Below are 27,368 nucleotides of genomic sequence, written 5' to 3' on the forward strand. Positions count from 1 at the left end.
CTCTTCGTTTATCGGATTGAAAGACCAGTCCGATTTGGCGACTCTTGGCGTACGTCAACGTTCGACGTCAGCGTGAACAGCCAGAAAAATAATAATAATTTTATCGATAGTATTATCGCATTTTTTATATTAAAAAAGCGAAGCATAAAACGTGTCAAGTATCTGTGCCAGTGTAGGTTACGGTGATAACAATATCTGGTTACGGTTATTGAATTTTGGAAAAGGAATATTTTGGTTACAGTGTCAGTGTGGATTAATATCAGTCAAATAGAAAAACTGGGACAATTTTTATAGGAATTACGTCTACATGATTGAGTTTTTTTGGAGATTTTGTGTCAATAGAAATATATGAAGAAAATTATAAAAGGTGAATCCGATAATATTAAGTTATAACCTGAGCAAATTAAAAAAAACGTATATTGATAATTTCCATTAATGTCAAAACCTTTCGTCAAAACAAATTATACAAGACATATTATAATATACAGAAAAACATTTCTGTTTATAACAGAATATTATGAAAATATTTTATATACTCTCTTATCATAATAGAACTAATTATGATTTACATGTCTTTGTGCAACATACTTTAATAGATATATGTGTTTTTTAAATTATAATTAACATAATATATTAACTATTAACATAAAATAATTCAGATATAAGTATCTTTCTATATATTTTTAACAATATTTTTCTAAATCTTTACTTTTTTATAGGTAAATCAGCATTAATATTACTTTTTTGTTATTTTTTATTGCACAAATTTTACTAAGTTGTAAATAATTATTTGCATGTTAGTAAGTATTATTTAAAACTAGCTGACCTGGCAAACGTTAATTTGCAATACAAATATTTTTTGTGGGGTTAAAATTATTGAATTACCTACTAATATCGCTATTAAAATAGAGGTTGATGGCAGAAGGGTGAAAATTTTGGGTTGTTTGTATTTTTTAATGCCACATTATAAAAAAAACAAAAATAAAAATTTTGACCAAAAAAAATTAAAAAGTCTGGGGTATAAAAATAGATAACAACGTATTCCCAAACCTACTTAATATACATATATAAAATTTCATCAAAATCGGTCAAGCCGTTTAGAAGGAATATAGTAACTGAAACTGTGACATATGATTTTTATACAGGGTGTTTCCAAATTGTATTCCGGAAACTTCGGCAACATATTGTGCAGATAAAAATCGTCCTATTGCTGCCAAAAGTCACTAACTAACATTTTTCCGAACAACCAAATTCAATCACTAACTATGTTTTGAAGCGGAGAATCGATTGCAAAAGTCATTAACTACGATTTCTGGCTATTTATGTTTTATTTTAATACCGAATAGTTACTAACTATAACATCTTTATGCAATGCAATTCATCTTTAGACGCATTTTTCTCGGAAATAATAAAAAGTAAGTTAGTGACTTTTGGCAGCAATGGGACGAAATAACTAAAAAAGTTCGTATAAATATTTGTCTTAAAATGCTTACTTTCGAAGATAGAGAGTGTAGAAGTGTCATTTTTATTTCGATTTTTTCTAAATAATTTCTGAAATAACATCACCATTCAATTTAAAATTGGTCCCTGGGAGTTTTTTGACATGAGAAGTTTGATTTTGATGTTTATATGACTCCTATTTGTAGAGGGCGCCACCTACATATGTTTTAACGGTTTAGAACTTTTCGTCTACATTTTTTTTTCTAATACATTTTTTTTGCTCTAAAATAAAACTTTTTTTAATAAACATAATTTATAACTATTCAATTTATTATTTTATGTAATTAATTTATAAATTATTAATTTCAATTATTTATAATTGAAACAAACGGTTAAATTTTTAATTTTTAGACAAGATAATAAAACGTGAATCGTATATTAAAAAATTATAACTAGCTTTTTACGGTTGTAAAAAGTTGAATGAAAAATAAATCTTTGTTGCCATCAAAATATAATATTACCTTTTTTATGAAGTTATAGTTAAGTTTAACTTTACTCTTTTTTTTAACTCGTTTAAGTTAAAATTTTACTCGTTAAGTTTAAATTGTAGGACATGCATTTATACGAACTTTTTTACTTATTTTTATCTGCAGAATATGTTGCCAAAGTTTCCGAAATACAGTTCAGACCACTCTGTATATATTAGATTACTTTTCAAACAATCAAAATATAACTAAGTTTAAGCAAAAGATGTACTAGGTAACACAATTTTTTTTTTCTCTAAAATAAAACATTTTTTAATAAACATAACTATTCATATATATTAACATAACTGTTCTATATAATATTTATTACTTTATGTAATATATTTATAATTAAAACAAACGATAAAATTTTTAATTTTTATACAAGATAATAAAACGTGAATCGTATATTAAAAAATTATAACTTGCTTTTTACGGTTGTAAAAAGTTGAAAAGAAAAATAAATCTTCGTTGCCATCAAAATATAATATTATCTTTTTTATAAAGTTATAGTTAAGTTTAACCTTTTTAGTTTAAGATTTTATGTAGAAAAATAAGTTTCCACAAAAAGCTTTACAAACTTAAACTTCTGTTGAAATTACGACACATCTCAAAACGTTGAAACTTCTGCCTAATATAAATAGAATAATAAAAAAAAACTGTAAAGGTCAAAAAGGGCTGTTATTGATGTATTGACACACGTATCATAACAGAATAAATCAACGTTAATATATTTTTATAGAAGTTACATCAATAAAATATTTTTTCAATAAATGTTATCGGTGTGGCTATTTATTAAAAAAATATGCATTTATTAATATTTTTAAGAAAAAACACAGTATACGAATTACTAGGTTTTATTTTTACAAATTGGTTAAATTACCGCCGGTGGTATAAAGAATTGACTACAACTATAAATAGATAGAGTCGTAAAACAGAGTATACCGGGTCTAAAAAGTGGCTCACCCTATAATAGAGTGACTCACCCCTTTTTTATTTTTTTAGATAAAAAAAGAGATTTGGTATGTTAGTATATGATATAAATTAGGATTGTCTGACGTATTCAATTGTTTTCGGTCACTTCCTGTTTCACCGGCAAAGACTACAATAACTTTTGATTTTTAAATGGCCACCCTCGGTTTTCTTTTACCTTATTCGATAGAAAATAACATTCTGAATAGAATGACATATCATATGTTAACTTTTGGCATTTTCGAATATGGTTTATTTGAAATTATAACATGAGGTTCATAACGAAAATTTGATTCGAAATACCAAGTGTGTTTTTTCCAAATATATTAATGAGCCACCCTCGTTTCATTTGAAAAATTTAAGATATGATTAAAAATACGATTTGAACATCTTTTAACCGGCCAGGACAAGACAAAAACATTAAACGATCAAATCTATTTTTCCAAGGCTCCTTGATTAACAATTAGTGTTGTTAACATAGCCATCGCACTCTAGATTGAAATTTAAAATATGATTTATATTAAGCGAGAATATCAAAAGTTGACATAAATATGATATGTCATTCTATTCAGAATGTCATTTTCTATCGAATAAAGTAAAAAAATATCAAGGGTGCCATTTAAAAATAAAAAGTTGTAGCCATTTCAGGTGAAACAGGAAGTGACCGAAAACAATTGAATACGTCAATCAAACTTAATTTATGCCATATACTAACATACCACATCTCGTTTTTTTTAACTAAAAAAATAAAAAAGTTATAGGAGTGAGCCACTTTTGAGACGCACCCGGTATATGATCTTTGTTAATATCTATTTTAATAAATAAGTTCTGTTTACTTCCGGTTTGGTATATCTTACGTACCTTCGTTTCGCACAATAGGTTTTGACTATTTACATTATTTGTCTGGCATATTTCGTTCAGACATATCCTTTAATAAAAACCCTAATTTATAAATAATTCTTCCCCTAATAACGTTTAATTAAATTTGCGATAATTCCGGCGGGTTCTCGGTTATTACGAGAATCGATTTTATAGCTCAATGCCAATAACACCCGTGGGCTCGCACACAATTAAGCGATATCATGTTTCCTCAAGGTTTACGATTATTCCTTCACATTACACCATAAAGTCGTTAAGTACTGATCAATATTTAACGTTTTAATGTTCGGAGATTAGCCGTGTAACAAGAAATTCTACTGAAATCCCATTTAGTACAAATAAAAATATACGATCCCAATAATAGGAAAAAAAGGCGTCAAAGACGGCTGAGAAATTCCAATCGAATTTTAGCGAGCTCAAGTCTAAATTATTATCGATTGTCATTCCCCAGCCGTCTTTGACGCTATGTTTTTTTGATTATATGGTAGATATACAAAGTTATAATAATAATTTAAATATAATTATACAGGGTGGTCCGAACTGTATTCCGAAAACTTCGGTAGCATATTCTTACAATACTCAATATTCTACAATTTGGAAAGTAACGTCAATATTAAGATGAAAGTTGGTGTCCGGTAGTTTTTGGACATGAGAAATTTGATTGATGTCAATATGACTCCTATTTGTAGTGGGCGCCACCTACATGTGTTTTAACTGTTTCGTAGGCTAATAACTTTTTGTCCGTACCTGTATAAAACTGCTGAGTGAAAAAAATATACATTTCTGTGACTTTTTACGTAAAAAATGTCTCTTGGCAAAAATCGCTACGAGCAACCGTTCTCAAGATATACAGGGTGTCCCAGGCTGAGCTTGCATTAGAAGTTTCTGGAGAACTACAATATCTAGCTCGGAGATTTTTTGCACTTCATAGTTTCACAACGGGATCTATCGATTAAAAATATTTTCAATATGGCGGCACGTCCGGAAATACCGGAAGTTGACAGCAACTTTCTTATTTTAAATGGGTGCCCCCATTTTTTATTACATACTTAAATTCTCTGTAAAATTTTATGAATTTTGATCCTAACCACTCTAATCTCTTCTAAAAACTTCTCAAAACCCGTCAATGTTAGATTGACGGGTTTTGAGAAAAAAAATATTTAAAATTTTTGAACGAAAAAAACTGCCTGTCAAAAATATATGTATAGTCTAAACGTCAAATTTAGTGATTACCACAGTCTCTGTGCATAAAGAGAAAACATGTGGCTATCTGTTTCAAAAATTAAATTGTTCGAATGATAGGTGCCCGGGGCGTAGAGGTACAGGCTTTCGTCTACCAATCTCAAGGTAGTGGGTCCGAATCCCACACCCGGCATTTCATCAGCCGACTATTTTTATTAAAATAAAAATAGTTTGGGTACCTAGGTCGACTCAGCCTTAAATGAGTACTTGGGATCCACAATCCTGAGGTAATAATAGGTAGTTAAAGCGTAGTGCTAGCCACATTACCTTCCTTGTATACCGAACGGCTCTAGTATGGCAAGCTGTACCTTGCTACTCCCAAGGCGTCAAACGCTATATACGGGGCTATTATTATTATTATTATTAAATAGTTCGAATGTCATATAATAATGGCCGCAGCTGTCATAGAATTAAGAGATTTAAATTATCATATTTTCATTTTTATCAAATGGAAACCCACTTTTTTTATTTCACTAGTGAAAAGGCTTTTCAATTCGTTACTTTTTGACTATACATGTTCCTATACCTAAAATAAATCGTTTTTAAGTTATTTAAGATTTAGTTTTAAAGCGTATATTTTCCTTGATTTTAACCAGTAGCCTATGACTTTAAATGTCAAGTGATGTAAAACAATAGATGAACAATAATAATATGAAACCATTCCATATACATGTTCCTATACCTAAAATAAATAGTTTTTAAGTTATTTAAGATTTAGTTTTAAAGCGTATATTTTCCTTGATTTTAACCAGTAGCCTATGACTTTAAATATCAAGTGATGTAAAACAATAGATGAACAATAATAATATGAAACCATTCCATATTATGACACTTTGTTCAAAAAGCAGCATCATTTCCGAGCCAACTTTGCGCTGTTTTTTTTTCGATCATACGGCGGAATATTATTAATAATATCAACTATTAGATATCACTCAAGACATATATATCACTAAAGAGTGAAAATACGAGATATATTTTTATAAATACACTTTTTAAACTCTTAAGGGGGGGGGGCAGGCAGTATTTATAATATTGGAAATTCAAATAATTCGTTTTCTGACAGATGGAAATAAATTCTCTGACCGTTTGACACTTAATGTCAAAGGAAGCTAGATATAAAATCAAGAAAAATTTACATTTTCAAATTAAATCTTAAATAACTTAAAAACGATTTATTTTAGGTATAAGAACATGTATAGCTAAAAATAACGAATTGAAAAACCTTTTCATTAGTGAAACGAAAAAAGTGGGTTTCCATTTGAAAAAAATGATTTATGATAATTTTTTAATCGCTCAATTCCTTGACAGCTACCGCCATTATTATATGACATTTGAACAATTTAATTTTTGAAATAGATAGCGACATCGTCTTCTCTTTAGGTCATAGTGGTTGTGGTAATCACTAAGTTTGACTTTTAGGCTATACAATTTTTTTTGATAGGTAATTTTGACATCAAAAAATTTTAAAATATTTTTTTCTCAAAAACGGTTAATGGTAGGTATAGAGTGTTTAACATCAGTATACATAGAATTTTACAGAGAATTTAAGTATGTAATAAAAAATGGGGGCACCCATTTAAAATAAAAGTTGCTGTCAACTTCCGGTATTTCCGGAAGTGCTGCCATATTGAAAATATGTTTAATGGATAGATCAGATTGTAAAACAATGATGTGCAAAAAATCTCCGATCTAGATATTGTGGATCTCGAGAAACTTCTAATGCACGGTCAGCCTGGGACACCCTGTATATAGTAATCGCAAAACAATTTCCGATGCACGTGATAAACTTTGAGTGACAAGCGATGGCGACAACGCCGCCAGATTGTGATGGATTTATGAGATGAATCTTAATTTAAAATTGACAAACAATAATAATTATTATATCACTTTTTAAAAGAGTTTTACGTTTTACGCCAGTTTATTTGGTATAAAATGGAATTAAGTAAATTCTACAGTGGCACTAAGTGGAGTAGAGTGTAGAATTTGCTTTATTTCCTTTTATACTAAATAAATTGGTATCTAAAGTATTTAAATCTGTGCTTATGTCCATTTAGAACAAAAAGTCACTTGGGCCCCTTTTATTCTAAGCTCCTCAATTAATTGATTTATTTGTTTTATACCTTATTTTACTTATTACATATTGGCAAAAACTAGTCCATTATCAAGATATTCTAAGCGTTTATATGGGTTATTTATTTATTGATGTACGTCTTACAACGCCATAAGTAGTAATAACACGTAAGAGGGTGCTATTAATGCATAAACTAATAATCACAGAATTTAATAAAAACTAACTTTGAAAGTGGTATAATGTGCTTATCAATCAAACTTACTTCTCTGACTCCAGTCAAGGGTAATAAAGGACCTTTATTATCACGTTCTCGTTAAAACTGTTTATCATAGAAGCTACAAGCTCTTGTTTCGACTGTTTAAATCATAGAGTTAAAGTTTAAATGCTTCGGCATATTTTCAACACACAATTTCAAGAAATGCAATACAAAAACTCGAAAATTTAGTTCTTAAAAGAACTGTTTGTGCTTAAAAGTGCATTTAAAAAAAAAACTACGAAAATAAGCAAAAAACGAGAATGGCTCACAAAGATTCAATAACAACACGATAAACCTCTGATTATACAAAATAATGACTGACATTAAGATAATAATTGTCAAATAATAAAGGACAACATTGCTGAACACGACTCAATGTGACCAACATAGCGATAAAAAAATTTGGTTTAAACTAATTTTTGCAGCTTTAATCTAAATAAAATATCTGTTACAATCATTTGCTCTATAAAGTAAAATGAAGAGCTGCTCGGTATCTTAAATTATACAACAAATTTAAACATTTTTGCCAATATTTTATTTAGTCAGGTTTATAGACTTTAATGTCAATTACAGTTGAGGGTTGAAACCTTTGGTGTTACACAGCAAAATAAAAACACTAAATCACCACAATACACCAAAACACTTTTACTTTTACACCGGACGCGCGTTTCGCTAACCATGTTAGCATCATCAGCAGATGATTATAAACTCGTCAAGTTTATAATTAAAGTAAAAGTGTTTTGGTGTATTGTGATGATTTAGTGGTTTTATTTTAATGTCAATGTCGATATGATTGATGACGTGCATCGGAAAATGTTTTGCGATTACAAGTAGTCAATACATGTCATTATTGACAAAAAATAAAAATGTTGGGTAGATAGTTTTGGGAAATTTGGGAATGTTTTGTTTACTTAAATTAATCACAAATTTTTCTTTGAAAAAAAGTTTCAGTTTGTGTTGAATTTTTGGCACAAAAACATTTCAAATTTGTGTTTTCAGTCTAATAACTATTTAATCAACATGCTTAATTTATGTCAATGGTGATGGTGACAGGTATTGAAAATTTCGATTCAAAATATCTCGAGAACCATTACTCGTAGCGATGTTTACCTTTTGTCGTAAAAATGTCCTTTTTGACATAAAAATATAGTTTTTATACAGATACGGACGAAAAGTTATTACTCTTCAAACCAGTTAAAAATATGTAGGTTGTGCCCCTATCAGCAGAAGTGATATTGACATTGAAATCAAATTTCCCATGTCAAAAAACTCCGATTTTCACTCAAATACCGATATTAGATCAGAAATTATTTTTCGAAACATCTAAATAAAAATGAAACTTCTACACCCTGTATCTCCGAAACGTAGCCATTTTAGGAAATAAATTTATACGAACTTTTACTTATTTATATAGTCTGTGAAACGAATAACTTTGAATTTGACAGTTCCCGCGGGCTTTTCTAGTGTAAATTTTATTAGGATAGTAACTTGCGGCCATGCTGATGCAATGCCGTCTCTAATAGAACAGCCTCTGAGCGAGATGTATGACGTCACCCTAGTTAGAGGTTGTAGAATACACGGAAAACATATTTATTATTCCTCGTATATGTAATTTTTTGGATTATATTCGACACTATTTTTTTCATATGACACAACACTGATGAAGGCTATAAACGTTTATTTTTTTATTTATTTTATATATTTTAGGCTATAACGTTTTTTTTAAACCAAAAAAAATAATGAAAAACCAAATGAAAATTTAATCAGTGCTTTTCCCGAACCTAAATCCCAAGAAAATCAAAAATTTTAGAATAATTTTACATATAAAATGACAGCGATCTTTATTTCATAGCCATCGCTGACGCCTTTTTGTCTAGGATATTGTATTATTTGCAAATATAATTTTTCGAACCTTAATGCTTGCAAAATATACATATAAATTTTGTGAATGCAAATAATAATACATCACAATTAGTAGATATTGAATGTTTTTTATTAAATTAGATCGATTTTCAAACCCCAAAATCTAAAATATATTTTACATTTTACCCATTATCTTATCTACCTATTCATTATTTGTAGGTATATTGTAAAATATTTGCTGCATTTGTATGGTTCATAGTTTATTTGCCTAAGTATTTATTACTATAAATAGGTATATATATTGTATTTATTAACTGTATATTATGTATATTTCATGTAAACTATATCAGTTTTAAAGTACAAACCAAAAATACGAGGAATAATTATGTTTTCCATGTATTCTACAACATATTTATTAATCCGTGGTATCTAACCAGCGTGACGTCATAAATCTCGCTCCGAGGCTGTTCTATTAGAGACGGCATTGGTCTGATATTTAGAAATGTGAAAGGCTGATGACATTTTACTTTTGTCAATTATGACATTTCGCATAAGTTTCGCATTGAACTGTAACTTGTTTTGTTATTTTCTTTTTCTATTTCACGAAAGTAAAAAGAGTTACCTATCTGATTCGCTCCGGCACTCATTTTAAAGAATATCAGTAACTTTTTGGATAGAGGGATTTTATATTTGCCATGTTGGTAAAAAATAACGGTCAAAATTCAAAGTTATTCATTTTATAGACTATATACAGGGTGGCGCAACTCATTCGCCTCGGTTGATTATACGAAACCGGAAAGATGTAGAAACAAAATATTTTATGAGTATATGTGGGAAGGCAATGTGGCATAATTTAAAATTATTTTGAAATGTACAGGGTGTGTCAGAACTAAGATCTATACTAAAGTTATATATTTTTTCTTATGGATCACCCGGTATTTCATTTCATTTTTGGATTCCTGGGCATAAAATAAGGCATTTATTATAAGGGTTTAATATGTCTAAAAGCTTTGGTTTTTGAGATATTTAAAGATATTTAAATATGCATGGTATAAATTACCATATGCCTTGTACATTACTTTTCAGAATTAATTCTTGTGCTGACTTTCAAGCCAGAGAAATAAACTTTACAAAAAAAAATGATTGCTTCCTTAAATGTATACAGGGGTACCAAAAATTGCTGGTTAATTTTAGATATTTATTTTACATAAAAACTTCGTTATTTCAAATGCAACACCCTCTATTTTTTAAAATAAATCTAAGCAGATTTAAATGCTCTTTCAAACTATATTAGGGTTTTCTATACCTATCTGGCTCAGATTTTGATTAAAAAGCATTTTTTTAATAAAATTGTACTCAAGATGGCTGTTGTCGCCATGGCAATTTTCTAGTGACATTTAGTATCTATATATTTTCAAAATCGACTTTAGTTTTGGACCTTATTTACATTTATAACAGGTTATTTTTATTTAATTTACCTAAAATAAGGTTAATACGAGGGTTAATAAGTAATTATTTATTATTTTATCAAGAAAAATAAAGGAGTATATTTGCTGGCAGAAGAAATGGATATGTTACTAGTGCTTTTGTGAGGCTTGTTGGCATGAAGGGTTTATGCTCAAAGATATCCGAATAGGAATTTTCTTGACAAGTGTTCCTTTGTAAAATTACTTCTCCTATTTCGCAGAGCTGATATGTATATGAAAAACCTATTAGGCAGAAACCTGTCGTTGGAAGTGAAGAAAATGAATTTGCCTTAATTGGTTCTTTTAGAGAAAATCCATTATGTAATTATTTTCATTTACCATTAATTATAAGTCATCGTAATATAAATCAAAGCCTTCTTCATTTTTCTTGATAAAATTATAAATACTTACTTATTAAACTATGGTAGGTAAATTAAATAAAAGAAAACTGTTATAAATTTAAATAATGTCAATAAACTAATGTCGATTTTTGAAAATAGCTACTAACTGTTACTAGCAAATTGCCATGGCGACACCAGCCATCTTGATTGCCATTTTATTGAAAAATCGCTTTTTATTCAAAATCTGAGCCAGATAGGTATAGGAAACCCTAGTATAGTTTGAAAGAGCAATTAAATCTGCTTCGACTTATTTTAGTGTTGAATTTAAAATAACGAAGTTTTTATGTAAAATAAATATTTAAAACAGACCAGCAATTTTTGATACCCCTGTATACATTTAAGAAAGTAATACATTTTTTTAGTAAAGTTTATTTCTCTGGCTTCAAAGTCAGCACAAGAATTAACTTTAAAAAGTAATGTACAGGGTGTTGACATTTTTTTTTTATTAAAGCATGCATATTTAAATATCTTTAAATATCTCAAAACCCAAAGCATTTAAACATATTAAACCCTTATAATGAATGCCTTATTTTATGCCCAACAATCAAAAAACGATATAAAATACCGGGTATTCCATAAGAAAAAATATAACTTTGGTATGGATCTTAGTTCTGAGTTCTGACACACCCTGTACATTTGAAAATAATTTTAAATTATGCACATTATTCCTCTACATATACCCATAAAAATTTTTGTTTCTACATCTTTCCGTTTTCGTATAATCAACCGAGGCGAATGAGGTGCGCCACCCTGTATACTTTGATATATTTTTTACTTATTTCTACCAGCAGAATATTGCCGAAGTTTCCCGAATAAAATTCGGACCACCCTGTATATCTAATATTATTAAACACACTCGATTTTTTGAATTTATTTTTTTGTTTCAGATGCGGGGTTGGTTTGTCCGTCAACGACCCTGTTCGCTGTTAGGATGCGGTCGGTAAGAGTGAACCCCCCGATGGGTAATGCCAGTGCGCTCCGCCTGCATCATCGGAAATAATGTAATATCCAGGAGCAGCGTAGCCGGGCGAAAGACCGCAGCCAGAATGGGCTGTGGCCACAGCAAAATCAACATTTACCCGAGGAAGTCGAAAACAAAGCAGAGTTCGTCGAAAAAGTCCGGTAAAGTACACCTCGGTACACAAAAGTCGCCTAGAATTCTAAGGCGCTCCCTTAATGAAGTCGTGCTAAACTTAATGAAAGCGTGTTGAATAGGAAGGAAAACAGAGAAAATAACATTAAAAAGTGTACAAAAAAATAATTTACGAAATGGCATATCAGAGTGTTCTAAACTCTAGACTGACTAAACTCAGGAACCATAATAGATACCAAGAAGGTGACCAATAAATTCAGTTTTACAAATACAGGGTTCGGCATAGTGCGTCAGGCATGTATCTCCTGGAATAAAAAACTTGAGAATTTTTTTCAGTGCAAACCTAAAGTATGTACGAGGATGTATTTCAGGAAAATATTTTAACTTTTATAGGGTGGCTCAAAATAGTTTGAGTGAATCGGGATGATTTTTTTTAATGGAACGCCCTGTATATTATTGCATTTTTGGCTTCCTTTCAGGTCACTTTACATAATTCTAAGATATGAGTAAATATATTTCGATCATTTTAGAGATATTAATAAATAAATATTTTTTTTTTAACCTTCCTTAAGAAAATTATTACAAATACAAGAACTGTTCTGAAATCAAAACTATAGGTTTGTTCCAACCCGCCGCAGAACCGTCACCGAACGATCACGCTCGTGCGCAGTAATTCAAATGTGCTCCAACCGAGATTTGACGGTTATCGGACGATCCTATTTGCGTACCAACCTACCTTGGGATCGTTTAGTTACGATTTCAGAACGGTAATTTCGGTACATGGTCCAAATTGAGAACTGTTTGGGTTGAGGTGCGCATTAAAGCATATTGGCAAGGATTGCTGATGCTTCTGTCTTGGTTATTTTTTGCGAATTCGAATACGTGTGCGTTATACTTTTGCTTGTGAGTTTGTGTGGAGTAAATCGTTCGGAAATTTTAATTAATTTTTTATTTATAGAATAATGTTCAAAGATTCTACCACTGCAATGAAATAACAGGAAACTACGCATAACCGGGTCATAAAAGAGAGGATAGGTAAGTGAGTTAGTGAGTATGCAGTTGAAACAACACTTACCAACAATTACTGGATTCTGATTCTCCATTTCAAGAATAATAATTATTATTATTGCCAATTGCAAACAAAAATAATAGGGTTATGTTATGAAATTCTAAACAAAAAGAAAAAACCGATCGATACACGCACGCTTCACACTTTTGACAGTGCCGAAAACAATCCAAAAAACGTTCCAACGTTGATACTTTTTGCACCGTCACTAAACTATTCAAAGTCCGCGCATGCTAACAAAGTACAAGAAAACCGATTCGAGTACGATTTCAAAACGATCCCGAAATGCTGGTTGGAACAAACCTTATATTAGGTATTTACTTCAGATTGTCTATACTTACTTTGCTATAAATATCTGTGAGTTAAATATGGAGAGTTAAAAAATGAACATTTTTTGTATTTAAAGTATTTCAACATTTTTAATGGTATTGCAGATACAGACAATATTATTTCTTATGGCTCTTTCAACGGTAAAATACGAGAGAAAAATCATTGGATGGCTTGGATAAAAATTTACTATAGAAAATGATTATGAAATATAAAACCGCAAATATCTGCGAAACCGTTAAACAGTTTGAAAAAACACTATATACAAAAAAATTTAAACAAAATTCACATTTTTTTTATTCTGGGAGCTACAGATGCCCGACGCACGATTGCCGGTCCCTGTATATAATAATATAGCTGTATATTTTTTATTCAATGAATTTTTGCATGATATACCCGTTCCAAAAAAAGTATGTATATATGTATGTAATGCCATAATCTATAAGCTTGGTGCAATCTCCGTGAATGCCGCCACCATCGAAGAATCCCGTAAATCGTATAAAAATACACGAAAAATTTGTTTTAATTGGAATTTGTGAATTCTAAAAAAAATATTAAAAAATTTAAATCTTTTGATATCTTAGAAATATTAACATAGAAATGGTTATATTTTAAAAACCACTCTAATAAAAACGACAATCTAGTAAGCTAAAAAATATACAGCTTTTTGGAACACTGGACCACCCTGTATATACCATACACAAGGCATTGTTTAAGTTAAAATACAGTCAACAAAAATAGAATATAAAAAAATTCAACTTGTAGCTTCAGGAAAAAATATTCACGAAAATGTTTGTGAACTCCAATTAAAATTTGACTTTTAATGAAGTAAAGTAAAATCGGAACGAGTATCCACATACGAAGCTAAAGAATTGTTGGAACTAAATGATCGTGAAATTCAGAACAATCGCGCATTGTTAGGTTGACGTCGCCTGATTTTGACATTTCACAATAAAATGCGCGTTTAATAATGAAAATGATCTGGTATATGTGAGTTATTATAAGTAAAAAGGGATTTATATAAAACTGACTTTTAAAAAAAAGCATATCGTCATATTATGTTTTTTTTTCTTTCTAATTTATACTTTTTTCTTTCTAATTTATACAATTTAATTAAGTGCGACGCGGAGTCTCTAACCGTTGTGTCAGTTATATATAATCCTCCGAATACTAAGGTTGTATTCCGTTGCAAAACCAGGCGAACCAGACCGGTAAACTACGGTAAAGAGCGGTTCCTGAAAAACATCGGTTTGGTAAAATACTAGAAACGTCAAATGTTGACGTTTTCTAAATTTCAATACCTCTATTATAAAATTTATCTTTTATGCATTTTTAATGTCTGCTTTTACGTTTGCTTCTTCTTTTCAATGGAGTTTAATATTGAAGTACTTTATTAATAAACTGTTAAACTCGTTAGACAGCTCAAGTAAAATTTGCAGGTCCAATATTAAAACAGATCAATAATAAATAAACAAATCTAATCAATATTTATATTTTTATAGCTTACAAGACATTCAAGATTACTTGTTGTCTTGTTTTTCATGTTTTCTTTAAATGTTCCTGACTTTATCGAACATTTGTGCGATGAACTTAAAAGAGCTGTTCATCGTCATCCTATTCCACCACAAACTTTACAAGAGCTATGACATAATGGAGATTCCTCCGTTAATGCTACCCTTAGCTGTTGAAAAGGGTTTTCTTGATCTATAGCTTGATATTCATCAAGCTACAGGTGAAGAAAGAATAACTACATTATTCATTCGGTAAGATGAAGACCTCGAGCTGTTATTGCTGCGAGAGGTGGACATACACGCTATTAAAATTATTATAAAATTATTGTTTTTGTTAATAAATCAATCTCTGAAATCAACACCTTACTTAAAAATGATCATGAAAGAAGAGAGATAATGAGATACTTCAAAAAATGAAATGTTAGGAATACATCTAAGATTACAGGGGAGTGTTTTTTATCTAAAATGCCCGCCTCATTTTTTCCACAGGATGTTTTGAATTTATTGCAAAAAACAACGTTTTGATACCCCGGTATAAACCCGCCTAACAGAAGAATATAAGCCATTAAAATAATAAAAAATAAGGCCAATAAATTTATCTTCACACTGATACCACCTGATACCATAATCTTCAAAATCGGATTACAAAATAAAAAGTTATGTTCTCTATGGGTATCTCGGAAACTACTGGAGATAGAGAGTCGGTTAAATATGTATTGCAGTTTGTGGGGTCATAAATATGCGCCTTTCAGATTTTTGAAAAATTTCATGGTTTACTAGATATTTCGAAAAAATCAAATTTCGGCTATTTTAAAAATTGTCTCTAATTCCATTATAATCTATTTTAGCCAAAAAGTTTTCAGATAAAAGTTGTAGATAATCACATCCTTAATGAGATTGTGTCCTCCGTTTTTTTCTAAAGTCTGTCATTTTTGACATATGAGACAAACATATGTTTTTTTTAAATGAAAACCATAGTTTGCCATGACTTCATAAAAAGCGCCATTTTTTAAGCTTTTTAGCGATATAAGCTATAAGCGCTCAATCGTCGTTGCTCTCAGAAATGTGAAACTGTCACATCTAAAGTTTGTATCATAAAATAAACAAAAATTGTAAATATGAATTTTGCAAATGAAGAAAAGCGTGTAGGATTGTTGGTTAAACTTTTCTTGGCCATACATTTTCGAGGATACGTTGACCAGTGAACATTACTTACGTTTTTAAGAGAATGGTTTTCAAGACATGTTAGAAAAGTTAAATTTATACTCGCGCATCAATAGACTGGTTCCAGCATGACTTTCATTATGACACCCCCCCCTCCCGCCATAATGACAGAACTGTTAACAAAATTATTTATATCATAATTATGCAATCTCAGGGATAGGAAGAGGTAGACCAATTGCATGGGTTTCCTCGACCACCTGACCTATCCATTTTAAATTTTTTTAAGCGGTATGGTTAACAAGGTTTACAAGAGCTTATCAATTAAGAGAGTCACTCGAAGAGACGGTACGGGAGAAGTTAATTTAAGTCGACCGGTCGTTCTGTGAGAATAGGTAGTAATTCAGTTTTAAAAAGTTGCATTTATATACCCAAAACAATGGCGGATTTTTTGAACATTTTCTAAAATAACTTAAAGTGTATACAGTGATATTATTTTTTTAAATTTTAGTTTATGTAATGTAAATTGTAAAGAACCGTTTAATAACATATTCTGTCTTTTTATAAGTTATAAATCATAACAAAATAAGAATACCATGCCAACTAAGTGAAATTAGGCAAGAAACATAAGAATTGGCTATAACTCAGTAATTATTAAAAAAAAACATATTATAGCTTATATCGCTGAAAAGCTAGGCAGGCGGCCACTGCGAGCGTAACTAAACTAAGCTAAGGATATAAAAACAAACGGTAACTAAACGAAAATAAGTTTCATCGGCCATTGGGAACGATTTTCGCTCAGTAGTTAGCTACGTTTTCGTATTGTATCTCTGCTGTCATAGAACTAATCGCTGCGAAAAATTCGGTGGAACCTGTCACGAACTAAAACGAGCGAAACTAAACTACGATTTGAATCTTCGTTCATATATTTTCGTTTAGTTTCGCTCAAGTGGCCGCTGATGCATTTAAAGGCGGGCGGCCACTGCGAGCGAAACTAAACTAAGCGAAGATAAGATTTGTAAAAATCAGCTTCAATACTTTTTAATGCGACAGCGGCTACTTGAGCGAAACAAAACGAAAATATATGAACGAAGATTCGAATCGTAGTTTAGTTCCGCTCGTTTTAGTTCGTGACAGGTTTCAGCGAATTTTTCGCAGCGATTAGTTCTATGATAGCAGAAATACAATACGAAAACTTAGCTGACTACTGAGCGAAAATCGTTCCTAATGGAGTTCCCATTTAATTACCGTTTGTTTTCATATTCTTAGCTGAGTTTGTTACGCTCGCAGTGGCCGCTCGCCTTTAAAAGTATGGGAACTGATTTTTACAAATCTTATCTTCGCTTGGCTTAGTTTAGTTTCGCTCGCAGTGGCCGCCCGCCTTAAAAACATGGCGCTTTTTATGAAGTCATGGCCAACTATGGTTTCCATTTAAAAAAAACATATGTTTGTGTAATATGTCAAAAATGACAGGCTTTAGAAAAAATCGGAGAACAAAAACTCATTAGAGATGTAATTATCTACAACTTTTATCTGAAAACTTTTTATCTAAAATAGATTATAATGGAATTAGAGACAATTTTTAAAATAGCCAAAATTTGTTTTTTTCGAAATATCTAGTAAGCCATGAACTTTTTCAAAAATCTAAAAGGTGCATATTTATGACCTCACAAAACTGCAATTCTTTCCCCATTTAACCGACTCTCTATCTCCAGTAGTTTCCGAGATACCCATAGAGAACATCGTAGGAAACTCACCCTGTATAATGAACAAAAAAAATATTAACGGTAAACCAACGTTCTAGTGACTCCGGAGAAGGCCGAATCTGAAGAAGAAGACGGCATAGAAAATGAGCCCGAGTACAATAAAGAAAATCTAGAAGACTGCGATGCGAAGAAAACAATTAAAATCAAACCTTTCGGTGGGCCATTATTAGCACAAACGTAAGTTTCAGTTTCTCAAAGTTCTTTGAAACTTCATTAAACTTTTTTTTAACTATTTTACAAAGTCGATTTTTATCCAATTTCAGGGAGATCTCCACTAGTCAACAGGATTTTTTCAAAATGTTAGACGAAAAAATAGAGAATGTGAGTAGAAACATTGAATTCATTTATTTTAAAAGTATTTATGTTTTTTTTAAATCGTGATTAATTTATTTGGACACCTTAAAATTTTTATGCTTTTTAGATTTCAATAAATTTTGTTGTAGTGGGTCGACTTGGATGATATTTTGAGCAGTTTGTAGCTACATTATATGACTTTGAAGAATACACTAGTCTGTGTTTTCATTTAAGGACTCACGGTATCCGTAACAATGACATTATGACGTTTCAATGACAGTGACATTATAAAAACCATAAACACTATTTTATAAATGTGTTGATGTTGATAAGGACTAAAGGCAAAGGCATGCTTCTAATTCTAAAATTGTTGTAATTTGTTACTGTCTTCTTCAAATGACTATCTCCAAAAGAAATAAAGCTATTGACTTGAATAAAAAAATCAACTATCTAGAAGAGATACACCCAAATGGTCTTTCAAATCCTTACTTTGCCACAGTGCCATTCCACAGGGGGTTTCAAACATTCGCCAAAATAGCAATATTTTGTTTTCCTTCGTAACGTGAACTTTGACTATTAATTTGAAAACAGGATACAAAACTCAAATAATTTATCTACAAATTGTTAAGAAAATCGGCACACTAAAACAAAATTACATAAAAATTTTGAGGTGTTTGTGTTTCCTGCCGGTCAATGTATTTTGTCTTACGTATTTGGCAGGGTCCTGACTACAATTCGGAGTCAGAAAATGAAAAAATGGCGGAAAGAATGCGTTTGCGTGACTTGTTGAAGGAATGGGAAACGGCATCAACTACATCGGGATCCCAAAGTGGCACGCCGAAGAGATCGCCCGCTAGAAGAGGTCCCAGTAGAAAAGGAGAAGCGGTAGTTCCCCAGGGACTAGAAGGAACGCGATTGGTCAATGATGGCAAAGGATATATCGTACAGGTACTGCAAAACATCTTTTGAAATCGTTTTAAATTTTCTGTAAATGTCACCTTAATAAGTTTAGAATCTGTAGATACCAATTTCCCAGTATCTCATTTTTCTTGCGCAGAGTTAGCATTTTATTTTTTCCACTTTTTTTATTTCAATAATTTATTAACTAAACTATATACAAGCGATACAAATTAAATTTGTACGTATTAATTAAACATTCAATATATACTAAGGGCTGGCAAAAGTTAGTCTTGGGTCGAGATTTCCGTAAGTAAGAAGAGTACAATGCGTTTATAATGTACTGAACAAAGAGAGAACTGTAAACACGTTGCCAAACGTATGAAATAAACCGAGCGTGTACTAAACTAACTGTGCACATCGCTAGAGACGTGGATGGGGATATAGCAGATTTGTCGCAGTTGCCGGTCGACCCAAATAATACCTCTGTCAGTGTCAGTACTTAAAGTTCTAGAGAAAGGTTTACGTCATGCGTTCAGCTTCACGATTTAATTACGTCTCGTGATACTTAATTTGTTTATTTATTAACGAGTCGTTGTAATTTTCCCTATAGCTTGATTTTTTTTAAGTGCAAGCTAGAAACACTTGCATTTTTGGTAAAAATAAGTGGAATTGAGTGGGTGTTCGATACTAGTCGCGCTATTAACTCTGAATTCAAAAATCGATATCTCGAAATCTATTAGAAATAATAGATTGTAGATTTTTCAAGAACTTTGTTAATATTTCTGCTGTATTTTCTTTGTAGACAGTATGTGAAAATCTTTATCAATAAAAAAATTACACGATTGCTGAAAATTGCTCTGCTCTAAAAGTAAATGGATGGATTGTTTACAATTTTTGAATGGAAAAAACAACCTTATCGAATTTTTCTTATGCAAACATATTGTAAAATATCCGATCTTGAAAATAAAAAAAAGTTTCAATATCTCAAGTGGTTCTTGAGTTATGGCCTGTTATGTGTTACAAAGTTGAGTTTTAAAATTATCGCGATTACTGACGTTTTCTCGTTATAAAAAAAATTACACCTTAACGATATCCTTATAATTCCATTTCAGATGCTCAGAAACATGTCTAATGATTTTATCTAGTTATCTCTTGAAAAAAAAATCTTTTAAAAATAAGCGGTTTGCGATCGTGATTTTACTTTACTTGATAGGGAAAGGCATGTCGGCAACGCCGCAACAGCAAACCGTCGCGTCGGTCGGTCGCATTTCTCTCACTCCGACTTAATAAGATTTCTATGCGATTTACTTCCACACATGTAAATGCCGACCCAAAAGTAACAGTTGCCAGCACGATATTGTATATTGTAAATACGTATTGTATGGTATGGTATTATATTTTTTAGTTTTAAGAGGGCATAATTATTATTGTTCTTGTGTTTTCTTTTAACTAACAGATTTTAACTTATTTAATAATAATTGATCTCGAACATTCATTAAAAACAATTTAGTGTTTTAGTCAAGTTTTAATATGGTATATTTCAAAAAATGACTGGGGCTGAAATGAATGAGGCTGTCAAAAATTTTACATTTAAAATTTTTCAATTTTAGAGCAACAAACTGTCTATCCATGAAGTCATTTAGCCTAAAAGTCAAAATTAATATATATGATCACTTGAAAAATTGTAGTTTTCAAAATGTACGAAGAACATGTAATATCAGAAAATCAAAATAATGTTTATCTATGACTATATTACTTTTAACCACTATTGATTATCTTTAAACGCAACAGTTATAACTTACTCCTAAGTAAATCGTTAAAATAATTACAGTATAGCTTTTGTAGCTTTAAATACAATATACCTAATGTTAATGGTAAGCTTTATAGGAAAAAACGTAGCGACATGAAACTATAGCATGCGATAAGATAATAATATAATTAATCATTCTGAAAAATTAGATACCTGTAAATATATTCATACATATTTAATTATAGGTACGTATCAACCAAACAGACTGATTAAAACTTTTATTAAGTTTTCAGTGCGTGATGTATTATTAGGCAAAATAAATGAAATCATACTCATAAAATATAAAAAAACAATTATTATGAATTTAATAAAGAAATTCAACTATTATAAAAAATGATTAATAGTAAAAGTATAACATTTATTATAATATTGTATAATTATAATTTAATTATAATATTACTTTTAGAAACTTTTGTAAAAAGCCACTAGGATTAGACTTCACGGACTTCAAACTTGTAGTGTCTCTTTACTAGTACATCTTTGAATAAAAAGACTAAGGAAGGAGCATATCAAAAATCTTAGGTACACCGCGATGGGCCTCAAATATGGCCGAGTTAAATTCCGGTTTATCAGTGTCGTTCTAATTTTATTTAAAAAATGTAAAACTATGATGTAGGGTAGACGTGGGGTAGACTCAATAATTTGTTGTTTTATTTTACGTTGTGAATAAATGTTGGTAGTTATTAAAATTGTTAGAAAAATATATAATTCTAATAAAAATAGATAAGTTATAATAAGTATTTATTAACACAAACATCCGATACGCTACTGAAGCAGGTAAGTCAAATTAACGTATCTAAATTCTTTGACATCTAATCTTTGACAAGTAATAAATAAAAGCTAAAATGCAAGAAAAATATATAATTTAGTTAACTTAAGTGAATTTCATAAATGATCGGTTTACTACACGTATGTATATTATATTATAGTCACTTACTAGCGAAAAGTTGTTCCATTATTTCACTCAATTTTTGCCGAGATCTACCGCACGCTACACAACCAACTATTTTAGAATCTTTTTCGATAAATTGCGATAGTGTCACTGTTAATTTAAGTTCTGCCACAATTTCCATCTAGATTTACTACCTTTATACAACTATCAGTAGTAGAATAAATAATAAATAACATAAAATAAGCTCCGTAAAGACTGAAAAATCCACAAAATTTCAAATCAAATTCAAATGTGTCAAATGAATCGTCAAACAGAACTGTCAAGGATCCCCACCCTAGAGTGCTTTTATGGTGGTTTTTCCGCCCACCATGCATGAATACATGGATAGCATTATGCTCCTTCCTTAGTCTTCTTATTCAAAGTAGTACATGGATATTGCCGAATATTATCTTTACTAATACAATTTACCTAACCAATAAAAGCATAAGGCAGGGGATATGTATTAACCCATCTTCGAAAGCTGTAAAGAACAAAAACTATTTGAGACATGTACTACATATTATAACGAACACTCTTTAACTCACTTTTCACACATACTTATGTGAAAATGAGATATTCTAAAATTAAGTAAAATTTCCCATAATGGTGTAAAATGTTATTTTTATAGACGCATTGTTAGCCCCGTTGGTAGATTCTAATAAAATAATATTGCAGCATAATTTGATCGACTTTTCACAAACCATAAAATTTTATCTACTTTTCCTAATTATATCTTATCAACTAACGAGGGAGTAGATATACCAGTTACGACCTAACTACACTCTTATCATAGTTTCTGCTTCGCATGTTTCACGCTTAATGAGAAAAACTAAGTAGTTTTTGAACCATTAAATTTGAGACACTCATTTATAAAGTTTTTTCTTAAAAACTCCAAAAGATACTAAGGAAATATGATAAATGAATATCTAATTTTGCCAGGTTTTCAAGATGGCTAAGTAGATATTATTATTTTTTTTAAGAAAGCGTCCATTCTTTTTTCATTTTTCATTTTTTTTTGTTTAAATTAAAAAGATGACGAAAAAGTGGAGACCGACTACTTACTTTATTAGAATATACCCCTCTACAAGCTTAAGGTAAAAATAACTTAAAAGGAAGAAGAATTAACTATATTTCATATCAATTTAACTTTCAGTTACGTAATCAAGGGCGCGATTTTTAAATTCATTGTTGCCATCCATGGATATATTTGGCGCAGTGCTGACTGACTGGAATTTAAATTTCGTGCTGGGGATTCAGATTGTAGTTGTGCTGTAAAAAATGTCAAGTTGCCGCATTTATTAATTTATTTCCTCACATTGTCATTCGTTTTGACACTTTAGTTTTGTATTATGAGTTTTTAGTTTAAATAAATAGTGTTGTGATACTTTATAAGCTTGAAAATATTCACTAGCAAACCTTTCATCGTTCTTTTTAGAACCTCTTTTAGTGCGAAGTGTCCAAGATAACTTAATAGCCGTAAAAAACTCATCGCAGCTTTATTAGAATATTTTGAAAGGAAAAGCGGCAATGATGGCCCTTTATGTCCCTTAAGTGCTGTTAAGAAGTGAGTTTTGTTGATGTAAATAATAACTGTTTAATTATAAACTACCTACTGTAATATAACTATATTTATAATTAATTTATTTTTGTTTCTTAAAATATTTTGATTAAAAGAAAATATATAAAAGGGAGCAACGCTGTGCCGGTCAAGCTTAATCACGTGACTAAAAGTTTATTTGGTATGAACTATAATATGATTAGTAAAAGTAGTAGTAAAGACCTAGTAATCGTTTTATTGTGAAATAAACACGCCTTATTTTACCTGTGTTTGTTCAAGGTATCTTAAAGAAGAATTAACCAATATTATTAAAAGAAAAAAATCTTAAAAGCAATATAAACATAAATAACGACCCTGTCCCATTTTGGCATTTTATCATACTGATGTAGTTTAGACCTAGTAATCGTTTTATTGTTAAATACACACACCCTATTTTGACCTGTGTTTGTTCAAGGTATCTCAAAGAAGAATTAACCAATATTATTAAAATAAAAAAATCTTTTAAAGCATTATAAACATAAATAAGGACCCTGTCCCATATTATCATACTAATGTAGTATATAGACCTAGTAATCGTTTTATTGTGATATAAACACGCCCTAATTTAACCTGTGTTTGTTCAAGGTATCTCAAAACGTCATCCACCAATCGTACGGCCTCCCCCCACCTCACCAAGATCCACCACCACCGCTTCAACCGCCGCCTCTTCCACCCGTTCAACAAATAATATACCGACAGGCCACCTACACCAACCCCAACTACGTTATCCCGGGCAGCACCAACGTCCAGCTCGCACCCTGTCCACCAACGGCCGCCTACCCTACAGCCTTGCAATACCAAGCCATCGTACCTATGTACAGCAACCAGCCTAGCAACTCACCACCGGTACCCGTTGCCAAGCAGTACCTTAATTATAACCATTACGGGGCGAACATGGTGAAAACGTACTCGGGTGGTACGGGGGTGTATGGTTCTCCGAAGCATCAGTACCATCACCAAGCGGGTGGTATGGGTTACGAGCAACAGGTGTCGTATTCGCCAAATGTGGGGCTTAGGATGTATAGTAGTGGGGTTAAGGATGGGGTGCCGTTGTACAGGTCAGTAGCGTAGAGGTTATGGTACTTGTGAGTAACGAAGCGTGCTTGTGAAGTTTATTATACTTGTTAAGTATTTTGTTTACAAAAAAAGTTAATTTTGATTAAATTTTACTTTTGATTTTGATCATTTCTATCATCCTTCTAGATTTACTACTTCTAAACAAAACCATTTGTAGAATAATAATAAATAACATAAAATAAACTCAGAAATCCACATCATTTCAATTTTTTGTAAAAAATATTTGATTTTTTTAAAACTTGGATTTTTGTTTATTTGAATTATTTTCCGCATTACAATGTTGCCACTTTATATTAAAAGTGGTAGCATCTTACTCTCGTACTGCAGTACAAATTTTTAAATAGCTCTACTTAAAAAACCGGAAAGTTTAGGTATAGGAATATGACATGTAGTTGAAAAGTTATTTTATTAGTCTTTTAAAATATTAGTCGTTTAAAATAAAGATTTCAGAAATTTTATAAGAAACGGAAATAAATATTTTTTTGGCTCTCCCTGTGTAATATCTAATGATTTGATTTAGAGAGATCGAATATATACCGGATGCGTCTCGAAAGTGGTTCACCCCTATAACTTTTTTATTTTTATAGATAAAAAAACGTGATTTGGTATGTTATGAAACACCTTTTTTACGAATAATTTAGTACTACACACTTGGTATTTCGAGTCAAATTATTGTCCATATGAAACCGTATGTTACAATTTCAAATAAACCATATGCGAAAATGTCAAAAGTTGACATATGATATATCATTCTATTCAGAGTGTAATTTTCTATCGAATAAAGTAGAAATATACCGACGTTGCCATTTAAAAATCAAAAGTTGTAGTGATTTCCGGTAAAACAGGAAGTGACCAAAAACAATTGAATATATCAATCAATTCTAATTTATGTTATATCCTAACCAATAATACCAAATCTCGTTTTTTTATTTGAAAATATAAAAAAGTTTTAGGGGGTGAGCCACTTTTGAGAGGCCACCCGGTAGACTTTCGTTAACTCATAACCTAAATTTCATCTTTTAAAATGTTCAATTCATGATTTTACCAATAATTATACAAGATCATGTTTCTGTCAATTTTACATATGTTTTATTTATTATCTCAAAAATTTTTAGAGATAGGTATATAGGCTAGTATGATAGAAAAATTATGAGATATGAAAGTAGTTTCCAAAAATGTAATAATATACCGGGTGTTCCATTTAAAATACGAAAGATGCTACCACTTTTCAAATCATGCGGCAACATTGTAATGCTGACAATATTTTAGATAGATGGAGCAGGTGACTTAAAGCAAGTAAAAATCCAAATTTTCAAAAAAATTCTATCACCGGTTCTCCATAAATGTCTAACGTGCCATCGCCGTATGAATCACCCCATATAAATAATATATTAGATTCCTTCCTTAAAAGTTTTATTCAAAAATAATTATTTTTATAGGACTCAATAGATAGCTTCATTCCATATTTAGCATAATTAATATAATAACGCCAAACCGTAGAAAAATAAGTAAACAAAATACAAATAGCAGGCTTTTTTGAATAATCACGAATATAATTGAATATCCTTTGAATAAAGTATGTCGAGCAAGATACATGAAAGTGACAGTTATGGTCTGTCATTTTCTGGTCTGTCAAAATTTTTCTCTGAGTGTTTTTTTCTGTTGCCTAAATTAATTCAAGATGTCTGAAGTCTTCTGTTAATTTAAATAGAGTCTCATTGACAAACTAAATAGCATTTTTTTTTGGTTTCAGCAATGGGGAGCTGACCAGTCAGCAGCATCGCAGCACCCAGCCGATGGGGCACTACCAACAGTACAAAGGACTTCAGATCCAGCACTCGTCCCAGTCAGGACCGTACGAGCAGTCTCCTAGGAACTATCACGTCATACCCCCGCCGCCGCCGCCTGGCAGTACGCCACTGGCCATCGCCAAAGGCAGTGACGTCATGGTGCAGAAGCACTACGAAATGGCGTGATGGACAGAGACGGTCGTGCTGACAGTCCGCGTCAATTTCTTTTTCTAGTAAGAAAACTGTGTTTGATGTGGTTCAACGATTATTTTAGACGAGTTGATTTAAAAATGACTTAAATCATTTATAGTAAAACAATTTAGCTAAGGTTATTGTAACAATAACATACTGAAACTTTAGAGTGTCTTACAATGTTAACTTTAAAAATAAACTATCTACCCTTTATATTCACTATAAAAGGGTTAAAAAAGTTTAAATGGACTACATATCGTGTAATAGGTATAGCAATTTTTTTTCATCAAAACATACAGTTTCATGTTGCCAATTATGTGAAGATTTACTATAAACCTATTTCATGATTTTTCTAAATATCAAAGGTTTCATTTGGAGGAGAGTCTTGAATTTGGTCTTTTTGTAAAAATAAAGGCACAAACATATAGAGTATCCTCAAAAAAGTCTGCGTAGAATGGATTTTTTATTAGCAGAGACTTGCTTAGCTTCGAGAATTTGCTTTCCTTCCAAATTTTGTCTCTCCCATTAATTTCAATATTTCGTCGAATATTTTGACCACTCCTTGTATATTAACCTTAATATATCGATGCCGTATTTAATATTACTTAATCTGACACACTAACAACTATTTTTGAAAATATGTTGATTACAACAATCTATTTCTCCAAAAAAATCCTTTATGGGTATTTCGCCACTGCACTGCAAGAAAATCTACAAAATAAAATAGTTATTTTTTGTA

At 30.9% G+C, this 27,368-nt stretch overlaps 2 protein-coding genes across 2 annotated transcripts in view; one reads left to right on the forward strand and one right to left on the reverse strand.

Moving 5' to 3' along the window:
* The window catches only part of LOC115886970 (vitamin K-dependent protein C-like), a 136,579-nt gene that overhangs the window by 53,236 nt on the left and 55,975 nt on the right, over positions 1–27,368 (reverse strand). The gene's annotated exons all lie outside the window — the stretch shown is intronic.
* On the forward strand, positions 66–27,247 carry LOC115886952. The gene is made up of 7 exons (XM_030906282.1): positions 66–367; positions 12,002–12,236; positions 18,077–18,215; positions 18,302–18,359; positions 19,053–19,280; positions 24,156–24,628; positions 26,401–27,247. The coding sequence occupies exons 2-7, from the start codon at positions 12,080–12,082 to the stop codon at positions 26,621–26,623; spliced, it is 1,278 nt and encodes a 425-aa protein (XP_030762142.1). The 5' UTR covers positions 66–367; positions 12,002–12,079; the 3' UTR covers positions 26,624–27,247.

This window comes from Sitophilus oryzae, unplaced genomic scaffold (assembly GCF_002938485.1).
Source record: "Sitophilus oryzae breed Bouriz unplaced genomic scaffold, Soryzae_2.0 scaffold_1146_pilon_pilon, whole genome shotgun sequence".
Taxonomy (NCBI): Eukaryota; Metazoa; Arthropoda; class Insecta; order Coleoptera; family Curculionidae; genus Sitophilus; species Sitophilus oryzae.

What these genes read in the sequence shown, in the direction of transcription:
- LOC115886952 (XM_030906282.1), top strand. Translation starts at nt 12,080, where the DNA reads ATGCCAGTGCGCTCCGCCTGCATCATCGGAAATAATGTAATATCCAGG. An exon ending in TAGACGAAAAAATAGAGAAT is followed by an intron (nt 18,360 to 19,052) that starts GTGAGTAGAAAC and finishes CGTATTTGGCAG; the next exon opens with GGTCCTGACTACAATTCGGA. An exon ending in GATGGGGTGCCGTTGTACAG is followed by an intron (nt 24,629 to 26,400) that starts GTCAGTAGCGTA and finishes TTTTGGTTTCAG; the next exon opens with CAATGGGGAGCTGACCAGTC.